Source organism: Camelus dromedarius, chromosome 5 (assembly GCF_036321535.1).
Source record: "Camelus dromedarius isolate mCamDro1 chromosome 5, mCamDro1.pat, whole genome shotgun sequence".
In the NCBI taxonomy this organism is placed as follows: domain Eukaryota; kingdom Metazoa; phylum Chordata; class Mammalia; order Artiodactyla; family Camelidae; genus Camelus; species Camelus dromedarius.
Genome location: NC_087440.1, coordinates 72157014 through 72175178, shown reverse-complemented (window position 1 = coordinate 72175178; position 18165 = coordinate 72157014). Strand labels below are relative to the sequence as shown.

The window sequence follows — 18165 nt, the reverse complement described above, 5'->3', positions numbered from 1 at the left end:
TGAAACAGATTTCATTTATCCAATCACTTCATCAACGACTATGTTTAATCCATAATCTACGTGAAAGACAATCTAGCTAAAACACATACACACGTAATACATATAAGGAGTGTTCTAATGTAATTTACGAAGGATCACACAATACCTCCCCTGGCGAGTGTTTTGGGGGTGGAGTGTGGGAGAAGGGGACAGCGTGTAGAAAGTTTTGAGTATGAATGTTTCCAAAGCGTCCAACAACTCTCCATTCGCCAGCCTCACGATTTCCAAAGCCTTTTATTTAACTCTTCAACCCTTTTATTTAACGTTGCCGCCCCGGAAGGCTTTTGTATTTGGGACGCCCTCAAGGGGAATGAGACTGAGAGAAGAATAAAATAAATCGACTTAAAGGCATCTCAACTTCGATAGTATTTTGCCTAGGGAACACCCTATCATATCATAGTGTAAAAGTGATGCCACTTGCTTTTTCTTAACTGAAGCGCTTATCCTGAAAACGCTGGTTTAGAATAGAACCGAATTGTAGTCTTCTTCAAAGAACTACAAATCCCAGAAGGCCCTTCGGCTAGGGCGCCTGCGCATCGCATGCTCCTGCCTTTCCCCCAACTCTTCTAGGGGAAAGACCCGCCCCGCGGTGCTGTCGCTCGCGCTGGAAGAAGCGGAAGAAGATGGCGCTCACCAGGTGGGTTGTTGATTCGGGTCCTCGATACGGAAGGGTTTGGGAGTACCCACCTTTTTCGTTTCTCTGCCCACACTCTCCGGGCGATAACCTGGCCCGGGCCACAGAGCGACTTAGTCCAAGGCCACGGCTTGGCCCTCCTGCCGGCCGCCGGGGCGACTAGGCCTCACCAAAGCTGGGGTCTTTCCTGAGCGGCTTCCCGGGTTGAGTTCGCTCCCTCACTAGCCCCGAAAGCTGCTTGTGGCGAATGGTTCTCAGGCCTCAGATGCCGAGGAGTCGCACATGTTTTTCGCTTAAGCATCTTGAGGGTGTGGAGAGCGTTCTCTCGGGTCCGCGGCTCGGGTGGGCGCGATGGAGGTGTAGAAGGCAGTGGCTTATTTGTCTGGGCGGAGTGAAGCAGGCGGGAGGCGACTGCCTGTCTTACCGCCGTTTGTCTACCGAAGTCTCTCTCTCGTCTCTGTCCGAAACAAGGATTTTGGGGGAAAACGGGGCCCGGCATTGAACGGAGATTTTAAATCAGCCTTAGTAGTAGCCGCTGTCTACTAATTCGCGCCGCTGCTCCGCACTTTAACTTTGGACCTTAGAATTTCTTCTGTAGATAGAACCGCTTAAGATTTTTTGCTGTTCCTGGTTGCCTTGGCAACCGCAAGTAAAGTGATCCCCGCCTTTCAGAAAAAGATGCTTAAGGGGGAGATTCCAAGGAGTTACGTAATTCTTACTAGTCCTCGACCTTGCTGCCCCACCTAAGTAGAAAAACTTCCGTAGGAACGAACGAACGGACGGACGGAACGGGAAAAGTTGAGTGTCAAAGAAGGTTGTAAAGAAAGTAAATCATGTTAAGACATCCGCTTTCGCTTTTTAAAAGACTTTATTGTGTAGTACTAACCTTAAGTGCAAAAAGAATTAGAATGGGAGAGCTGAATGGACTGGAGAGTTTTCTTTGGTAAATGTTGCAGGCAGCAAACATTTGTTTGAATGCCCTGCAAGTGGGAGGCAGTGTGAAAAAGACCAGTAGAGTTATGAGAAAAGTTTTGTGGGAAAGGTGGAGTTTTAAAAGGACACAAAGGAAGAATACCAGAGACACTGTGGGTATTGTGTGGGTATTTTAATGGCAGATCGCTGTCTTTAAATAGCTTGTCTTGGGGACTACATAGCTTTCTGATTTTGCTGAATTTTAGTTGGTTTGATTTTTAGAGATGGTCTCAAGTTCCCAGGTGAAATGTTATTATCTCTAGGATCTACCAGGGATTCTTAACCGCAGGGACTTGACATACTGATGTGTTATAGTCTTGGTGTCACAAATGATTGTTACTAACTAAAGATTTAAAGTCGTACTGATTTAACTTTTAAACTCAAGCGTATTTAAGGTTATATATCTTATATCGCTTTCATTTAAAAAGCTTAGTAAAGGGGGAAGGATGGACTAAGTTGTCCCCATGGTGACACTGTTGACATTTTAGACTGGATAATTCATTCTTGTATGGGGTTGTCCTGTGCATATTAAGATGTTTAGCAGCATCTTTGGCCTCTACCCACTAGGTGCCAGGGGCACCCCTACCCCCTCCAACCTGTTACTTACCAAATTCTAACAACCAAAATGTCTTCAGACATTGTCAAATATCTACACTGTAGATATTTTGCCCCCAGTTGAGAAACACTGAGGTAGACTTCCTGCTGGAATATGCAGCGACTAAGTACCCACCCCCACCGTTGAAGTGTACCTCATTATGGGAATGTCATCCTTTACAAGGAACAACACAGTTAAGACCCTCTGGAAGGCTAAAGTGTGTTCTGACTATAATCCAGGCCAGGTTACCTGTTCACTGAATGTCCAAACTCTGCTTTGGTAGACTGCCTGCCTTTTGATCATTATAGTGGCTAGTTCTTCCAACAGGAGGTAAAGAAAAGAAAGGAGAAATGAAACATAAGTAAATATTTTGGCTTCTTTGTTGCTGTCTTTGTATCCCTCCTATGTATTGGGTATACATGGTTTACTGAAAATAGCTGTGGTAGAAGCCCAAAATGTTTGACTCCATTTATCCATCCATTCATTCAGTTAAAAAATACGCATTTGTTGAAAGTCTGCCATGTGCCAGGCTAGTGTTGGTTTTACAGAATGGAATCAGTCAGGCAAACTCCTTATCCTCACAGAGCTTACTTTCTAGGAGAGACAGGCTGTAGGAGTAAACAAATCAATAATGCAATTTCAGGTAGTAAGTACTGGAAATAAAATACAGATAAAGGGATAGAGAGTGACTCAAATGTGAGGTGGAATGCTGTTTTGGACAAGATGGTCAGGTAACAGCTGTAGGGAGGTGTAAGGGACAAGGTGTAGGAAGGTTGAGCAGGGACATGAATGCCAAGAAGTAAGCACCAAAAAAATCTGGGGAAGAGTTTTCTAAGTAAGTAAATAGACTGTTTTATGACAGAGGGAAAGCAAATGTAAAGATCATGAGATGGCTTGTTTAAGGAAAGGCAGCAAGGTTGTAGTGACATAAAGATGGTGAGTGCAAAGGGTAGAGTGAATTTATACCTCTTGCCAACATTTAAGTAGGCCCTACTGTGAGCTAGATAGACCATGCTTGGAGAGTTAGGGATGAAAGAAGCAGAAGGGGTGATTCCTGCCCTCAAGTTGCCCACAGTGTAGTGAGAGAAAGAAAGGTAAATGAATAGATGCTTGCAGTACAGTAAGGTAGACATTATAATAGTCATACACAAAGGGTCTTGTGAGAGCATGGGTAGGGGGTAGCTGACCCAAACTGGGGAATTATGGAACAACTCCAAGTAATCAAATATTTATGGAACATGCATTGAATGGTATCTAGACACTGTACCAAATGGTTCGTGAATGTTCTCATTGAATACTTATAAAAGTACTATGAGGTAGGTAATCTTTTGGTCTATCACTACAGATGAGAAAACTGAAGTTCAGAGAAGTAACTAATCCAGGTTAGCGAGTGGCATATGTAGGATCTGAACTCTGAGCTCTTAGCCATCACATTCCCTGATCTGTCATACTGGTTTAGGTCCCTCTGACATATGCTGTCATAGCACTCTGTACTTTTTCTTATCACTTATTATAGTTTGTAATTATGGATTTGTGTGATTTTTTGGTTGTCTCTCTCCCCTGTAAGACTGTCACCTGTCTTTCTCAGTTTATAGTCTCATTGCCTACCTAGCACAGTGCCTGCACACAAGCAATCAATAAATATTTTTGAGTAAATAAGCTCTACTGCTTATTCAAATATGCTTACTAAGCAAGAATCACAAAGGAATCTTAACTTTTCCATTAAACATATTATTCATCTACTGGAATCCTTTTGTGGTACTTTGGGATATCTCTATAATAACATTTATTATACTTGAAAGTTGTTAAGAATGATTTAGTAGAAGACTGTGTTGATTAAAGAATACCAAATTGCATCTTTAGAATTTCTGCTTTGAATCTTTGACCTCTGAAGTTTCAAATTGCATTGTAAACTAGATAACCTTGAGAAAATGCACTTAGTCAGCTTGTGTTTTCTGTTTTATCCACCTCTTTGTTACATTGAGTGCTAATTCTTGGGGGTTTTTTTCCGTATTGGCGCTAAAATAGTTAAAAATAAGAAACATGCGAGTAAAGTAATTAAAAATAGAGTATAAAAGTAGTAAAGACACTAAGAAAACCATATGTTGGAGAGCTGGCCCCTGGGTAATGGAGAATGTTTACTTACTTTTTACAAGAAAAGAAATGCGGAAGCATAAAAACTCAACAGGTTATCTATTTTTGAACTATCTGTCAATTTTTTATTCTGGGCACCAATTGCCTGCATCCCAGTCAGATGTTTTTACTGTATGTCTCTGGGTACTTTCATTTCTTTCCAGGTATAATAAAATGACTGATATTTAATATTGCCATAAATCATTGAAAAGTTTGCTCTTCTGCTCAAAGAAAAAAGTATTATATAAGAAAATAATATCTGATGGTGAAATTGTAATAATCAGATGTAAGAGTTTTAAAATTCTGACTTTTATTATCTTTGCTTATAGCTTTTTACCTGCACCTACTCAGCTGTCTCAGGACCAGCTTGAGGCTGAAGAAAAGGCAAGATCCCAGAGATCACGACAGACTTCACTGGTCTCCTCCAGAAGAGAACCTCCCCCATACGGGTACCGGAAAGGCTGGATACCTCGGTTATTAGAGGTAAATAATTGTGCTGAAATTTATTATAGCACCCTTATAAAATTTAAACCCTAGAGCCTCCGCATGTGAATGTCAATGTAATAGAAATTCTGGTTGTGAGCTCTCAAGATATGAACTTTGCTCAGAAGGTTAAGCTCTTTCTTCTTGCTTATTCTCACTGCTTTGTGATCACTGGAGAATTGTACCAATTTATGTCTTATGTCAAACCGTTAAACATGTACAGAAGAAACTAACACACCCTTTATAAATCTGAGAATTATAGTAAATGGAAAATAATGGGAAAGTAAGAGGTAAAAAAATGAAAGAATGATTTCATCTTTGGGTGCCTTTCCCTCCCTCTTCCCTACATGCACAATGCCACATCACCCTGAAGAAACAACTTTCCTCCAGGGAAAACTCCAGCAGCATTTCCTTTTTTGATTTCTTTCCTGTTAGGTGTAGTGGACAGAAAACTGACAAGGAATTTTTAAAAATTAATTAATTAAAATAACTTTCGTATTATAGCTGTGCTACTTACTATTTGTGTGACCGAGCAGATCCTAACCTCTCTTCATCTGTTTTCTTATCTTCAATTTGAGAATATTAACATATGCCTAATATGCAGATTAGATGAACTTTTGGGAAGGTTTAAGAGACAGAATTTGATGGTTGATTTGGAGGCAGTGAGGGAGAAGGAGGAATCTGGAATGATCTTTTTATATCTCTAGTTTGTTCCCAAAGAACAAACTTTTTTGGCAGCACCTATCCTCCTAATTACTCAGGATCTTGTACATCAGTTCAGTGCATATTCCTTTCCTTATTGCCAGGGCAGACTGCCCATGCTCTATCACCTTTTTTATCTAGGGAGAAAGGCAAACATTTGAGACTTTACTGTTTTGCCTCCCCAAGGCCTCTTGCTGTTTCATCAGAGCTTTTTCTTCATCTCCATTCGTCCTGACCCTGCAAAATTTCCTCTCCACTTCCCAAGGGATATACATGCTCTATTAAAAATATCTGTGCCTATTCATTTTTGTGCCTAGTTATTTTTATTTTATTACTTTGTTATGTTCTATCTTTATTTGGTTGTGATTTTACTTTATAACGTGAAAGGCCATGTCCTTAGCTTTTTTTCATATAGCTCCAAGTGGTGATCATAGTGAACTAAGTATTCATTGGATTGAAACATGTTGCTTAGCACCTACAAGAAGGCAGCTGTATTCTCAGCCTCCCATGTTTGTCATTGCCCGTACCTACTAAACTCTTTGTAGAGCCTAGAAAACCAAACACGCAACTAGATAGATAGATCTCGTCTTCTAACATATTCCCTGGTAGTTTCTTTGTTCATTTGTTTTTTGCTCAGCTATCCTCTGATCCTTATTAATTCAATGTGTGAAGGCCAGTCTTACTACAGTTATGAAGGGATTTTTGTTGGTGGTGGTTTTATTTTCACTGACAATGTAATTTGTGAGAAAGAGAGCAAAATAAAAGACTATCAGGAATGGGGAAGGGTATAGCTCAGTGGTAAAGCACATACTTAGCATGAATGAGGTCCTGGGTTCAATCCCCAGTACCTCTGTTAAGAAAATAAATAAATAAACCTAACTACCTCCCCCCAGAAAAAATAATAAAAAATAAGTAAATTTATTAAAAATAAAGATCATCAAGGAGGCATCTTATCTGGGGCAAAAAGGTAGTACTTGGCATTATCTAATAGAAGATTAGATCCTCTTTTAGGGAAATACAAATATTCTATGTTTGGCCTCTCTATAGATTGCAGAGAGGGAATGGCACATATCATTTTATGTACAAGAGAAATGTCATCCTTGCATTTTATCATGAGGACATTCAGGTACCATGAGCTTTTAAAATCTTACCTGGCTATTAAAGATTTCATATATCCTGGTAGAGCAGAACAGCTTATTTGAAAATCAAACCAAAATGGCCAGCTAATAGAAATACTGTGAATGCTTCTTGAGCGGAGTGAATGTTCTGTGGAAGAAAGCATTTTGTTCTGGTTTTCAAAGTAACAGCTATGATTTTCTGGCAAGCTTAATGACCACATAATGCCACATCTACAGTCCTGAAGTGCTTATTATAGTTGAAGAACTCTAGCAAATCTGAGCACACGTCAGATTGATGGCTTGGGTATAGGTAGCACCCTTCTTAGGAATGCTTTAACTATTTTCTGCCTAATTTATAAGAAAATGTCTCCTTCAGCTTTATTGTTTGTTATTTTAAAATGTCAAACCTTTCTTTAGCAAGCAAGAATTTGTACCTAGAAAATCATATATCCAGGATCTAATGGAATATTTCTTGAAGGAGGAGATCATATAACAGTGGCTATTTTCATAAATTTTTTCATCAAACCCCCTCTAAATGATTGATAGTAATATGTTTTTCCTATCATCTCTTAGTAAAATGATTTACCTTTTTTTGAGCTTAAAGAAAGATATTTCAGTTTAGTAGAAAATGCAAAGATTTTTGGAATCAAAAGATCTGGGTTCAAGTCCTGCATATGCAATTCACGAGACCTTAGAAAAATCACTTTTAACTTTACTAAACTTGAATTTTTTCCATATGAGAATATGAGATGTTGAAGAATTAACAGTAATTAAATGAGATGATGTAAGTGTGGATTGTATTTTGTGAATTATAGTGAGTTACTAAATGAATATATATATTACATTTAACAAAATTATTTAAATTATATTTAATATTCATATGTTAAGTTGATGATATATCTTATTTGGTAATACTGTACTTCACTGACAGACTTTACTTAGCTTGTTCTGCTTTAGAAGTCTTAATTCTCTCTTCTAAATAATTGTATATAATCATCATTAGAAATGTGGTAAACTCATTTCTGGGTCCTTTCTATTTATTTGCTTTTCATGGAGCACTAATACATAGTATCATGTTATTAAAGTCTGGAGAAGAAATATAATTCTTTACATTTCTGTTCTAACTACAGCTTATTGTGTTCTTCATTAAGAAAATTATGTATGCAGAAATGAAAAATCTTTTCTGTATGCTTAACATTTTGCTTAATTTCTTTCTGCCGTGTACATAAAATCCAGATCCTTGCCATGGTCTAAAAGCCGTTTCATAACCTGGTGTTTGCCTACTCATGCAGGCTTACTACCTATGTGTCTGCTTCTCTGCTGTCAGTAAGCTACAGCCCTATTGTACAGTTCATTTCCTAGAACATGACATGCCAAGCTCACTCTTGCTGCAGGGCCTTCACACTTGCTGTTTGATCTGTCTAGAAAGTGCTTCCCTCAGATCCTCCCATGACTGATTTCTCATTATTCAGGCTTTAGCTCACATTACCTCTTCACAAAGGCTATCCCAGCCACACTATCAAAAGCAGCCCCTCTTCCCAGCCCATTTATTGCTTTCAAGGCATTTATTACAAACCAAAAATTATACTTTTTATATCTTTGCCCACTAAAATGTACACTCCACAAGATTAGGGACCTCTGTTCTGTTTACTGCCATATCTCTAGAATCTAGCATAATAATGAGGACTCAATAATTATTTATTAGATGCGTGTATATATCTTGAATCTTAAATTACTACTAAGTTTTCTTTTGATTTCTTTTTAATATATAGGATTTTGGAGATGGAGGTGCTTTTCCAGAGATCCATGTGGCCCAGTATCCCCTGGATATGGGACGAAAGAAAAAAATGTCAAATGCACTGGCCATTCAGGTTGATGCTGAAGGAAAAATTAAGTATGATGCAATTGCTCGACAGGGACAGTCAAAAGACAAGGTAACTCTCTCACTGATTTTTTTTTCCCCATTTATAAATACTTCGTGAGTTTTTTTTTTTTTAATTGTGTGAAAATGATAAATCTCTGGCCATTTAGTTTTTGTTAAAAATAATAGTGAAATATACTTAGGCTAACACAAGATATCACTTCATAAAAATATGAACAATATATTATGACATCATAACAGCAATGACTTTTTCCTTTGAAAATCCCCAAATTGATGATAGCTTATATATACTTAGGGTGTTTATGTATTTGTTTTACATTTTAAAAACAATGCTTTTTTTCTTCCAGTTTTATTGAGATATAATTGACATACACACTGTATATTAAAAACAATTGTTTAATAGTACTAACGTTTTAAAATGCTAGCACATTTTAAAAAATCTACTATACTAGCACCCTAAAAAAATCAAAATTTAGTTTTGTCTGTAGCCTCTTTTATTTCTCTTTCATGTACTTATAAAGTACTTATATAGATACTTAATTATTTTAATAAATCATTTGACTATAATAAACCACACAAACATCTTTCTCCCTTAAGTGCAAAACTGGCACTTACTAGTTTTAGGATGGCCCTGCTTACAAAGTAATCCAAAGAACAAAAATGAAGTTTATGTAAAATAATCTCATCACAGAGCAGCTATACTCAGAGCCAAAAAACTGTTTTTAAGACCTAGTTTTTTTCTTATAAATATATACTACAAATAGAGGTAAAAGATCTCTTTAAAATCAAAGATACTGGGGAAACTACTTGAGAATCTTCAATTCCTGACCTTTGCTGCTTCTCTCTCTCCCACGCACTTTCATTTTACCCTCTAACACAGCACTAATGATAACCCATTCTTTGCTCCTACATCATGGCTGCTGAGTTTTGGGGGGGGGGGAGCAATTACACAGTCATGGAGATTTACATTTCAGGTTTCAACTGGGCACCCCTGGTGTTCCTCCAAGCTTTAACTCCTACTCTTCTCCATCCCCTCTCAGCTTAATAGGTGACTCCCCATCTATTTGCATATAAAGACTATTGGAAGAAATTTGTCATCTTTCTCTATCCTGCACTTGTCTTTTTGTCTTGACTATTCCTTTTGTCTCTGTAACAAATCTCTTCTATCTAAACCTAATCTTGCCAAGTATATTCTAGTGTATCCTGGGTCTCACTCTTGCCTTTTCCTTTGTAACCTTACCTTTTTATTCTTCTTCTCAAGAATGTCTATCATCTCCCCTCTTTTACTGGCTCCTTCCTGTTAGCATTTGAATATACTTGCTTTACTCATCTTTGGAAAGAAAAGTTTTTCCTTGACTACTTTCAAGGCTCCCTCTAGCTACTACTGAATTTCCACCTAATTTTCTTCACTTTGGTTCAGGTTTCTTGCAGTTTTCTGCTCCCTCTACTTCTTCACCTTCCTTTCACTGTTCATTTCACTGTAATACGGCCTCTCCTCAACCAGTCTGCTGAGATAGCTCTCTTGTGAAGGTCTCTAAGACTTCTTTCTCACTGTACATTTTCTTTGACTATTTTATTCCTTTGACTAAAATTGCAAGTCATATGCTGACTCTCCTGAGCTTCAGGCCCTTTTATCTCATTGTCTAAAGGGCAGATCTATCTAGATTTCCCCAAAGTAGTACTCCATCAAATCCAAACCTAAATGCATAATTTTTCACTTAATCTACCTTCTCTATTCTCTAACTCAGTGATTGGCATTGATATCTTCCTAACTGACTATGCTGAAAAGCCTGGGAGTCCTTCTTTTTCCCTTTATTTTATTGATTTTTTTTTTAAAAATTAAAATTGCACTAATAATTCTTATGGTAAAAGATACCAACTGTATATAAATAAGTATATACAGTTCTGCCTTCTTCTCCCACTTTATTTCCCAGAGGTAATTATTGTTACTGCAATGATAAATATCTTTCCAGACCTTTGCTATGGATTTAGATATTTATGTATATGTATCCCCAATTTATATACACACATACAAACATATCCTTTTATTTTAACATGAATGAGATTTTAATTCTTATAACTCCCATAGACTTGCTTTTGAGGAACTTCTTGCAGCTCCCTTATTATGACACGTTTCTTTCTTTCTTTCTTTGGGAACAGAAGTGCCCTCCTGTCCTGGGAAAAGCCCTCTCGCTATTCTCTTTCTGACTAAATTCTATTGCTTTCAATTCACGACTCACTCTTCACTATTCCAGGATACTCTCCCTCATCTTCCCTGGCTAGATCAGGTGTCTCTCTTCCCTGTTCCCTATGTTTACTGTATCATAGCTGTCATCACCTTTTGTTGTAATTATCCATTCACTAATAACATTCTATATTATTTGACTGTAAGCTCCTTGAGTGCAGAAATTGCATCTTTATATTTTCCTCTTTAGGCACTTAACTTAGTGCCTGACAGCTTGACACACAGGCAACCAGATGTGTTTGTTGGAGGAATGATAGCAATTTTTATTGAATAACAGAAAACCACTTCTCCTGAAGCCAGTAAGGAAGCAGAGTCCACTCCTACAAAAGGAAAAATGGGTCCCTATACATGCAGGGCATATACTGGGAATTTACCCTGTGCCACGGAGGCCTTCACTTGCCTTTGTTTGGTGCATCTCTTTCTTTGGAATAATAGCTATTCTTTATTGGTATGTGCTACCTCTTCTCTCTCATTTATTAGGAAAAAGAAATATTTTAGGACAATAATTTAACTTTGGCAGGTTGTGTAATTTTGAATGTAATACAATTTTAGCCATTTTGCATGTATATTGGTGATTATTTTGTATTGAAAGTAGAGTAAAAATGTTAAAACTGAACTATTTGTTTTTAGATTTCAGAATTATGGCCAGATAAGGTCTTCAAAGTATTTTTCCTTATACAGTAAAATCCTTACATGTTTGTCTATAATGCAGCCATTAGAAATGAACCCAAGACTGTGGTTTATAGAGATACCACTGTCAGGTTCATAGTAACCCTAACTCTAATGGGGGAGTCTGTACATGTGTATGGGCAGGGGGTATATAGGAAATATCTCTACCTTCCTTTTAATTTTACTGTGAACCTAAACTGCTTTTAAAAAATAGTAATAAATAAGCACAATGAAGATAAAAAGAAAAAAGAGTAGAGCACTCAACGAAGTGAGAAGAAAGTTACTGAATAGAGTGACTACCTGTAGTATTCTAACATTTTTTATGATGGATGTATTTCCTTGCTGAACTTTATACCTTGGAATATACATTTGAATTCCTTACATAAATTTAATAAATATGTACTTTAATTTTTTAAAAAGTAAATGGATTAATGTATGAAGTTTTTGAATACTAAGTACCCACTATGCATTGGCACTTGGAGGAGCGAGACACTTCTTGATTGTGTGGGGCTGTCTTGAGCATTGTATTATGTTTAACATAATGGGCACTATCTATTAAATGCCAGTAGTGCCTCCCCCCATACCCTTGCCATTGTTTTAACTACAGACACCTCCCATGTTTTTAAAGGTCGTGGGAGGGGAGTTGGAGTGTTAGCATTTCCCTGTGTTAAAACCACTGATTTTCCTGTTGTAGAAGTGGAAATTGGCTACTTAATGTACAAAATGAGATTTTAAAAATTCATTATCATTCAGGATGCTCACATGTAGGGTCCTTGACATAAGATGAAAATAATGTATCGGATTATTGAATTTGTACTATAGTGCAGTGATTTCTGATTTGTATCAGAGGGATCTGGTATTCTTCAGAAACTAGGGACTTCTCACTGAAATATTAATAGTTAGAGAACAAGAATGGAAAATGCTACCGGTAGGTATAAGAGGTGAACAAGGCAAGGTTCCAAGGGATAATATTCTAGGGCAAGTCTAAGTTCATTGATTTCTCTAAATGTAAATACTGTGAACAAGACTTAATAGTAATACAAAATTGGTAAATCTCAATAGAAATAGATGCTTTTTTTTTCAATTGTGACTTCAGTGATAAATCTTGAAATAAAAATCCTAGTGTTTACATTTTTTCCTTCTGAAATAGTTACATGGGAAATATTACATACATAATATTACCTAAATGAATGCCTTCAACCCCTCCCCCACCAAAAAGAAAACTGAACAACTTAACCCCAAGATAAATTGTATGTTATTACCTTGCTCATATAATTTTACAGACTATCTAAGCCTAAAGATAGTATGTTCTTTCTGCCTCTGAAATGGTAGCTATGTTGACAGGCTTATCCTTTTAGTCAGTCTATCCTTTGCCAGTTTTTAGTAATAAAAAATTCTGTTTCACAGATGAGTTAATTGCTTTATCTTGTTCACAAAGCTCATTTGTACTCCTGATACCTTCGAGAGTATATTGTATTTTTCAGATAACCCTCCCCAGCCTCTTTGCCTCCTGAGATATACTGAGTTTCTTCAGCACAGTTGGTTCTCAGGCAATAAAAATTTGGAGTTTTATAGTTAATTACCATGGAGGAATCTTGCTCTTCAGATGTCCTTCACTCAGCTTTGTGAGATGCTAGAATCTTATTGATGCTCATTTAAAGGATTATTAACTTTGGAATACCCAAATAAGAAGCAGCAAATGGCTCTTGTATGCTAAATTAGTATGGAGACTGTATGTTGATCATGTATGACTACCAGGGAGCCATTTCCTTAGAATCTCTTCCTGTAATGACTGCTGTATAAAAGTGGTTAACTCTTTATAGTCTTGGTATTATTTTCTAGAGATTGTTAACACAATTTTTAATTCTTGTGGTATAGATTTTTCCATCCTGAAAAGAAATAAGACTTTTGAAATCAGTTATTAGCTATGTGATCTTAACACACTGAGCCTTGCTTTTCTCACTAGTGTGAGCTTTAGAGTCCCTTTCAAAATGAACACTCTTTTTGAGAGGATGGTGACACTAGTAGCTCCCATATCAATAGACATGTTTCGTGATAAATTATCTACACTTTTTATGTGACCCCTTTTCTCATTCTCAAGAAAAACAAGCTAGAGATTTCTGTCTATACATGATACGGTTTTTTTTTCCAGGAAATCAACAGCTTATATAAAATGTTCTGCAGGACCTAAAATACACTTACTTCTAGCGTAGAATAGAACATATCTAAAAGTTATATGTTTGTTCATTTGTATAACAAATATTGACTGAGTGCCTCCTGTAGACCAGGAGTTATTATAAGCACTGGAGATACTTTAATGACTAAAAGATTCCTCATCAGTAATACAATTATTGTGCACACCTCATAGGGTTGATACAAAAGTTAATACATATAAGGTAATATAAAGCAAATGAACAGTGACACAAAATAAGTGCTTGATAAATGTTAGCTGTTACAATTATTATTGGTATTACTTTAATGGGGAAGACAAACATTTAAAATAGATAAATAATTTCATATTGTGAGAAGTGCTTTGAAGAGAGTAAACAGAGTTCTGTGACACTGCATGACTGAGTGGAAAGGGGTTGTTCCTTTAGCGGGGTAGTCAGAGGAAGCCTCACCCTTGCATACATGACCTTTTAACCAAGACTCAGGTTGAGAACCCAATTGAAGAACTGAGAGCAACACTAAAAATGTCCAGAATTGGGGGGAAGCAGTTGTGTTCAAAAACTAAGAGCCTATGTGACGGAAGCACAATGAATGAGGGAGCGAGAGATCCAGGGGGAGATTGAGGCTGTAGACAAAAGCAGGTCAAGTCGTATGGTCCATAAATTGTTTCCTGCTTTGTTGTTTGGAGTGAGAAATTAAGAATCGGATGCATTAAAATGAGCAGAAGACCTAAACAAGCAATTCTCCAAGGAAGACATACTACAAATGATCAGTAGACACATGAAAAAATGCTCAATATCACTAATTATCAGAGAAATGCAAATCAAAACTACAATGAGGTATCACCTCACACCAGTCAGAATGGCCATCATTCAAAAGTCCACAAATGACAAATGCTGGAGAGGCTGTGGAGAAAAGGGAACCCTCCTACACTGCTGGTGGGAATGCAGTTTCGTGCAGCCACTGTGGAAAACAGTATGGAGATTCCTCAAAAGACTAGGAATAGACTTATCGTATGACCCAGGAATCCCGCTCCTGGGCTTATATCCAGAAGGAACCCTACTTCAGGATGACACCTGCACCCCAATGTTCATAGCAGCATTATTTACAATAGCTAAGACATGGAAACAGCCTAAATGTCCATCAACAGGTGACTGGATAAAGACGATGTGGTATATTTATACAATGGAATGCTACTCAGCCATAAAAACCGACAACGCCATTTGCAGCAACGTGGATGCTCCTGGAGAATGTCATTCTAAGTGAAGTAAGCCAGAAAGAGAAAGAAAAATACCATGTGAGATCGCTCATATGTGGAATCAAAAAACAAACAAACAAACAAACAAAGCATAAATACAGAACACAAATAGACTCATAGACATAGAATACAGACTTGTGGTTGCCAAAGAAGTGGGGAGTGGGAAGAGATAGACTGGGATTTCAAAATTGTAGAATAGATAAACAAGATTATACTGTATAGCACAGGGAAATATATACAAGATCTTATGGTAGCTCACAGAGAAAGGAATGTGACAATGAATATATATATGTTCATGTATAATTGAAAAATTGTGCTCTACACTGGAATTTGACACAACATTGTGAAATGATTATAAATCAATAAAAAATGTTAAAAAAAAATAAAATAGCCAAGAAATGGAAACAACCTCAATGTCCATCAGCAGATGACTAGATAAAGAAGATCTGGTGTATTTATACAATGAAATATTACTCAGCCATAAAAATGAATGAAATAATGCCATTTGCAGCAACGTGGATGGACCTAGAGATGATCATTTTGAGTGAATTAAGTCAGATAGAGAAAGACAAATATCATATGATATCACTCATATATGGAATCTAAAAAAAGTGATACAAATTCTATTTACAGACCAAAAACAGACTCACAGACATAGAAAACAAACTATCGCTACCAAAGGGAAAAGGACAGTGAGGGATAAATTAAGGGTTGGGGATTAACAGACACATATTACTATATATAAAATAGATAAACAACAAGGACCTACTGTATAGCATAAGGAACTATATTCAATTTCTTATATTAACATGTAATGGAAAAGAATCTGAAAAGAAATACTTATGTGTATATATGTATAACTGAATCACTTTACTGTACACAGGAAACCAACATTGTGAATCAACTACATTTCAATAAAATTTTTTTTAAGAATTAAAAAAAAAAAGATGCATTGCCTTTCAGCTATTTTAAGGAATATCATGATAGAATGCAATTATTGATACAAGACTTTGACTTACAGTAATAAACATTTTCTTCTGCAGAAAATTTTTTAAGATCTCAAGTGCCCAGGAATTTGGTTTTCTTTCATATTTATAAGTTAATTCTTTCTCTAAATGTCTGTCAAAGAATTCCTGACTCAAGCAGCAAAATCTAGAATGCTGCTTATTTGTTAAATTTCCAATACGTCTATTTTTCTGTAAAATCTGCCTTGTAAGTTTTATGGAAGAATTTAAGAAGTATAGATGGACATAAAAGTCAGTAATCTTCTATTTGGCAGGGGCCTACCAATGAGATAACAGTCCTAAATTTGGATGTGTAGAATAAGGTGTGCATATAGAATTTTTCTTTTTTAATAAAAGAAAGTGTTCAAGACTTTTTGACCATGGCATATGTTCATTTTCTTAGTTTATGAATAGAGTTGCTGCCAGAAAAGACAAACATTTTAAGTAGGGTGAGGTCAATGAAATTTTTTAAGCCCACTGAATTTGGAAATTATTCAGTAACCTGACTTAAATTCCAATGAGCTTGTAATCCAAGATAATGGTGCTATAGGCAATTTATATCATCATTAATTTCAAGTCCTAGTGAGCCTCAAAAATAGGGATCACTGATGCATAAGATTTTGTTGGCACAATTTATTTGGCTACCGACTTGATTAGAAGATCTCAAATAATTTAAATGCATGAGGTCAGAGGAAAATTATTAACTTTTATAGCCAGGGCAGCAATTTGTGTATATATTTTAAGCTTCCTTGATTTTAAAATGTAAAAGACAAAATCTGTGTCCTAAATTTGTAAGTGTGCCGGGAGAACGTTGACTTCTGAAATGATTTAATGAGGTTGCTTCTTTTCATTTTCTGCTTTTCTTAAGCCTGCTTTTGTTTGAACATTTTAGGTCATTTATAGCAAGTACACTGACCTGGTTCCCAAGGAAGTCATGAATGCAGATGACCCAGACCTGCAAAGACCTGATGAAGAAGCCATTAAAGAGGTAACTAGGAATTGATATATATATAATTATTTTCAGTGACGTTTTTACATCTTTGTTAACTTCCAAACCACTCAATGTGATGTTTTTTATTTCAGATAACAGAAAAGACAAGGGTCGCCTTAGAAAAATCTGTGTCACAGAAGGTTGCTGCAGCCATGCCCGTCCGAGCAGCTGATAAACTGGCTCCTGCTCAGTATATCCGGTATAAATCATGCCTGGAAGCTTTAGTTCCATATCGGAATTGATTGGAGTTGGGGGTCCCTGTATTCTTTCACTATGCTTAGTCACAGTTGTATATCAATTTTTTGGATAATGACTTGAAGCCTACTGACTCTGTGCAGACAATTGAAAACAGTATTTTTTAGGATATTGACTTACAAGATATTTGCTATTATGCTGTTTTAAAAACATTTTTTTGTTTATAGAAATTAATGATTACATTGAGTATATGATCCAAACCACAATTATTTAGAGTTCCATTTTAATATAATACATAATATTTATATAATATGAATATGTTGATAATATTATGTGACACAATACTATTATAATTCTATAATAGTATACTATAAATAATATATTAATATCATTTATATACTAATAGCCATCCTTACAATACTTCTAAATTTTGATGGATTTCACTTAACTAAATCTTTATGTGGAAAGATGATTCATATATAGATATTAGGGGAAAATTCAGAGCTGGTAGGGCTGCTACCATTATTCTTTCTGTTTTTTAACCTATGATTAGTCAAAAACTGCTAACTGTAAGTTGCCTGCTAAGAATATTATGGGGCATTTATTCCCTCAAATGCAGACTTACAAAATAGGTACTACTTTCTAGACCTCTTATCTGTGAAATGGAACACTGTCATCCGTGGTTCAAAATGAACTGGGATGGATTATTTGCAAACTAATACGACTCTAGTTTACACTTTGTTTGTAACTCATAGTTGCTAGTCGTTCTCTTATCTCCATTGCTATCTGCTCTGCCTAAATGTTGTTGCAATTTTCCATTAGTACTTTGTGAAAAAAATTGACAATGTAGTCCAGCCTAGGATTGTAATAGAAGAAAAATGCCTATTGAAAGCTTGAACTCGTTACACCTTTAATTTCATCTCCATTATTCAGATACACACCATCTCAACAAGGAGTGGCTTTCAACTCTGGAGCTAAACAGAGAGTTATTCGGATGGTAGAAATGCAGAAAGATCCAATGGAGCCTCCAAGATTCAAGTAAGTAGGTGGCTTCATGAAAATGAATCACCATTCTT

General features: G+C 36.4%; 1 protein-coding gene across 1 annotated transcript in view; it reads left to right on the top strand.

Annotated features, from left to right (window-relative positions):
• The first annotated feature begins 601 nt into the window (after positions 1 to 601).
• Positions 602 to 18165, top strand: part of SNW1 (SNW domain containing 1) — a 30984-nt gene continuing 13420 nt past the window's right edge. Inside the window, exons 1-6 of the mRNA XM_010976422.3 lie at positions 602 to 676; positions 4703 to 4856; positions 8449 to 8610; positions 16796 to 16891; positions 16987 to 17093; positions 18023 to 18127. Coding sequence (XP_010974724.1) covers positions 663 to 676; positions 4703 to 4856; positions 8449 to 8610; positions 16796 to 16891; positions 16987 to 17093; positions 18023 to 18127 — 638 coding nt within the window. The 5' untranslated portion in view covers positions 602 to 662. The remainder of the gene's footprint in view (positions 677 to 4702; positions 4857 to 8448; positions 8611 to 16795; positions 16892 to 16986; positions 17094 to 18022; positions 18128 to 18165) is intronic.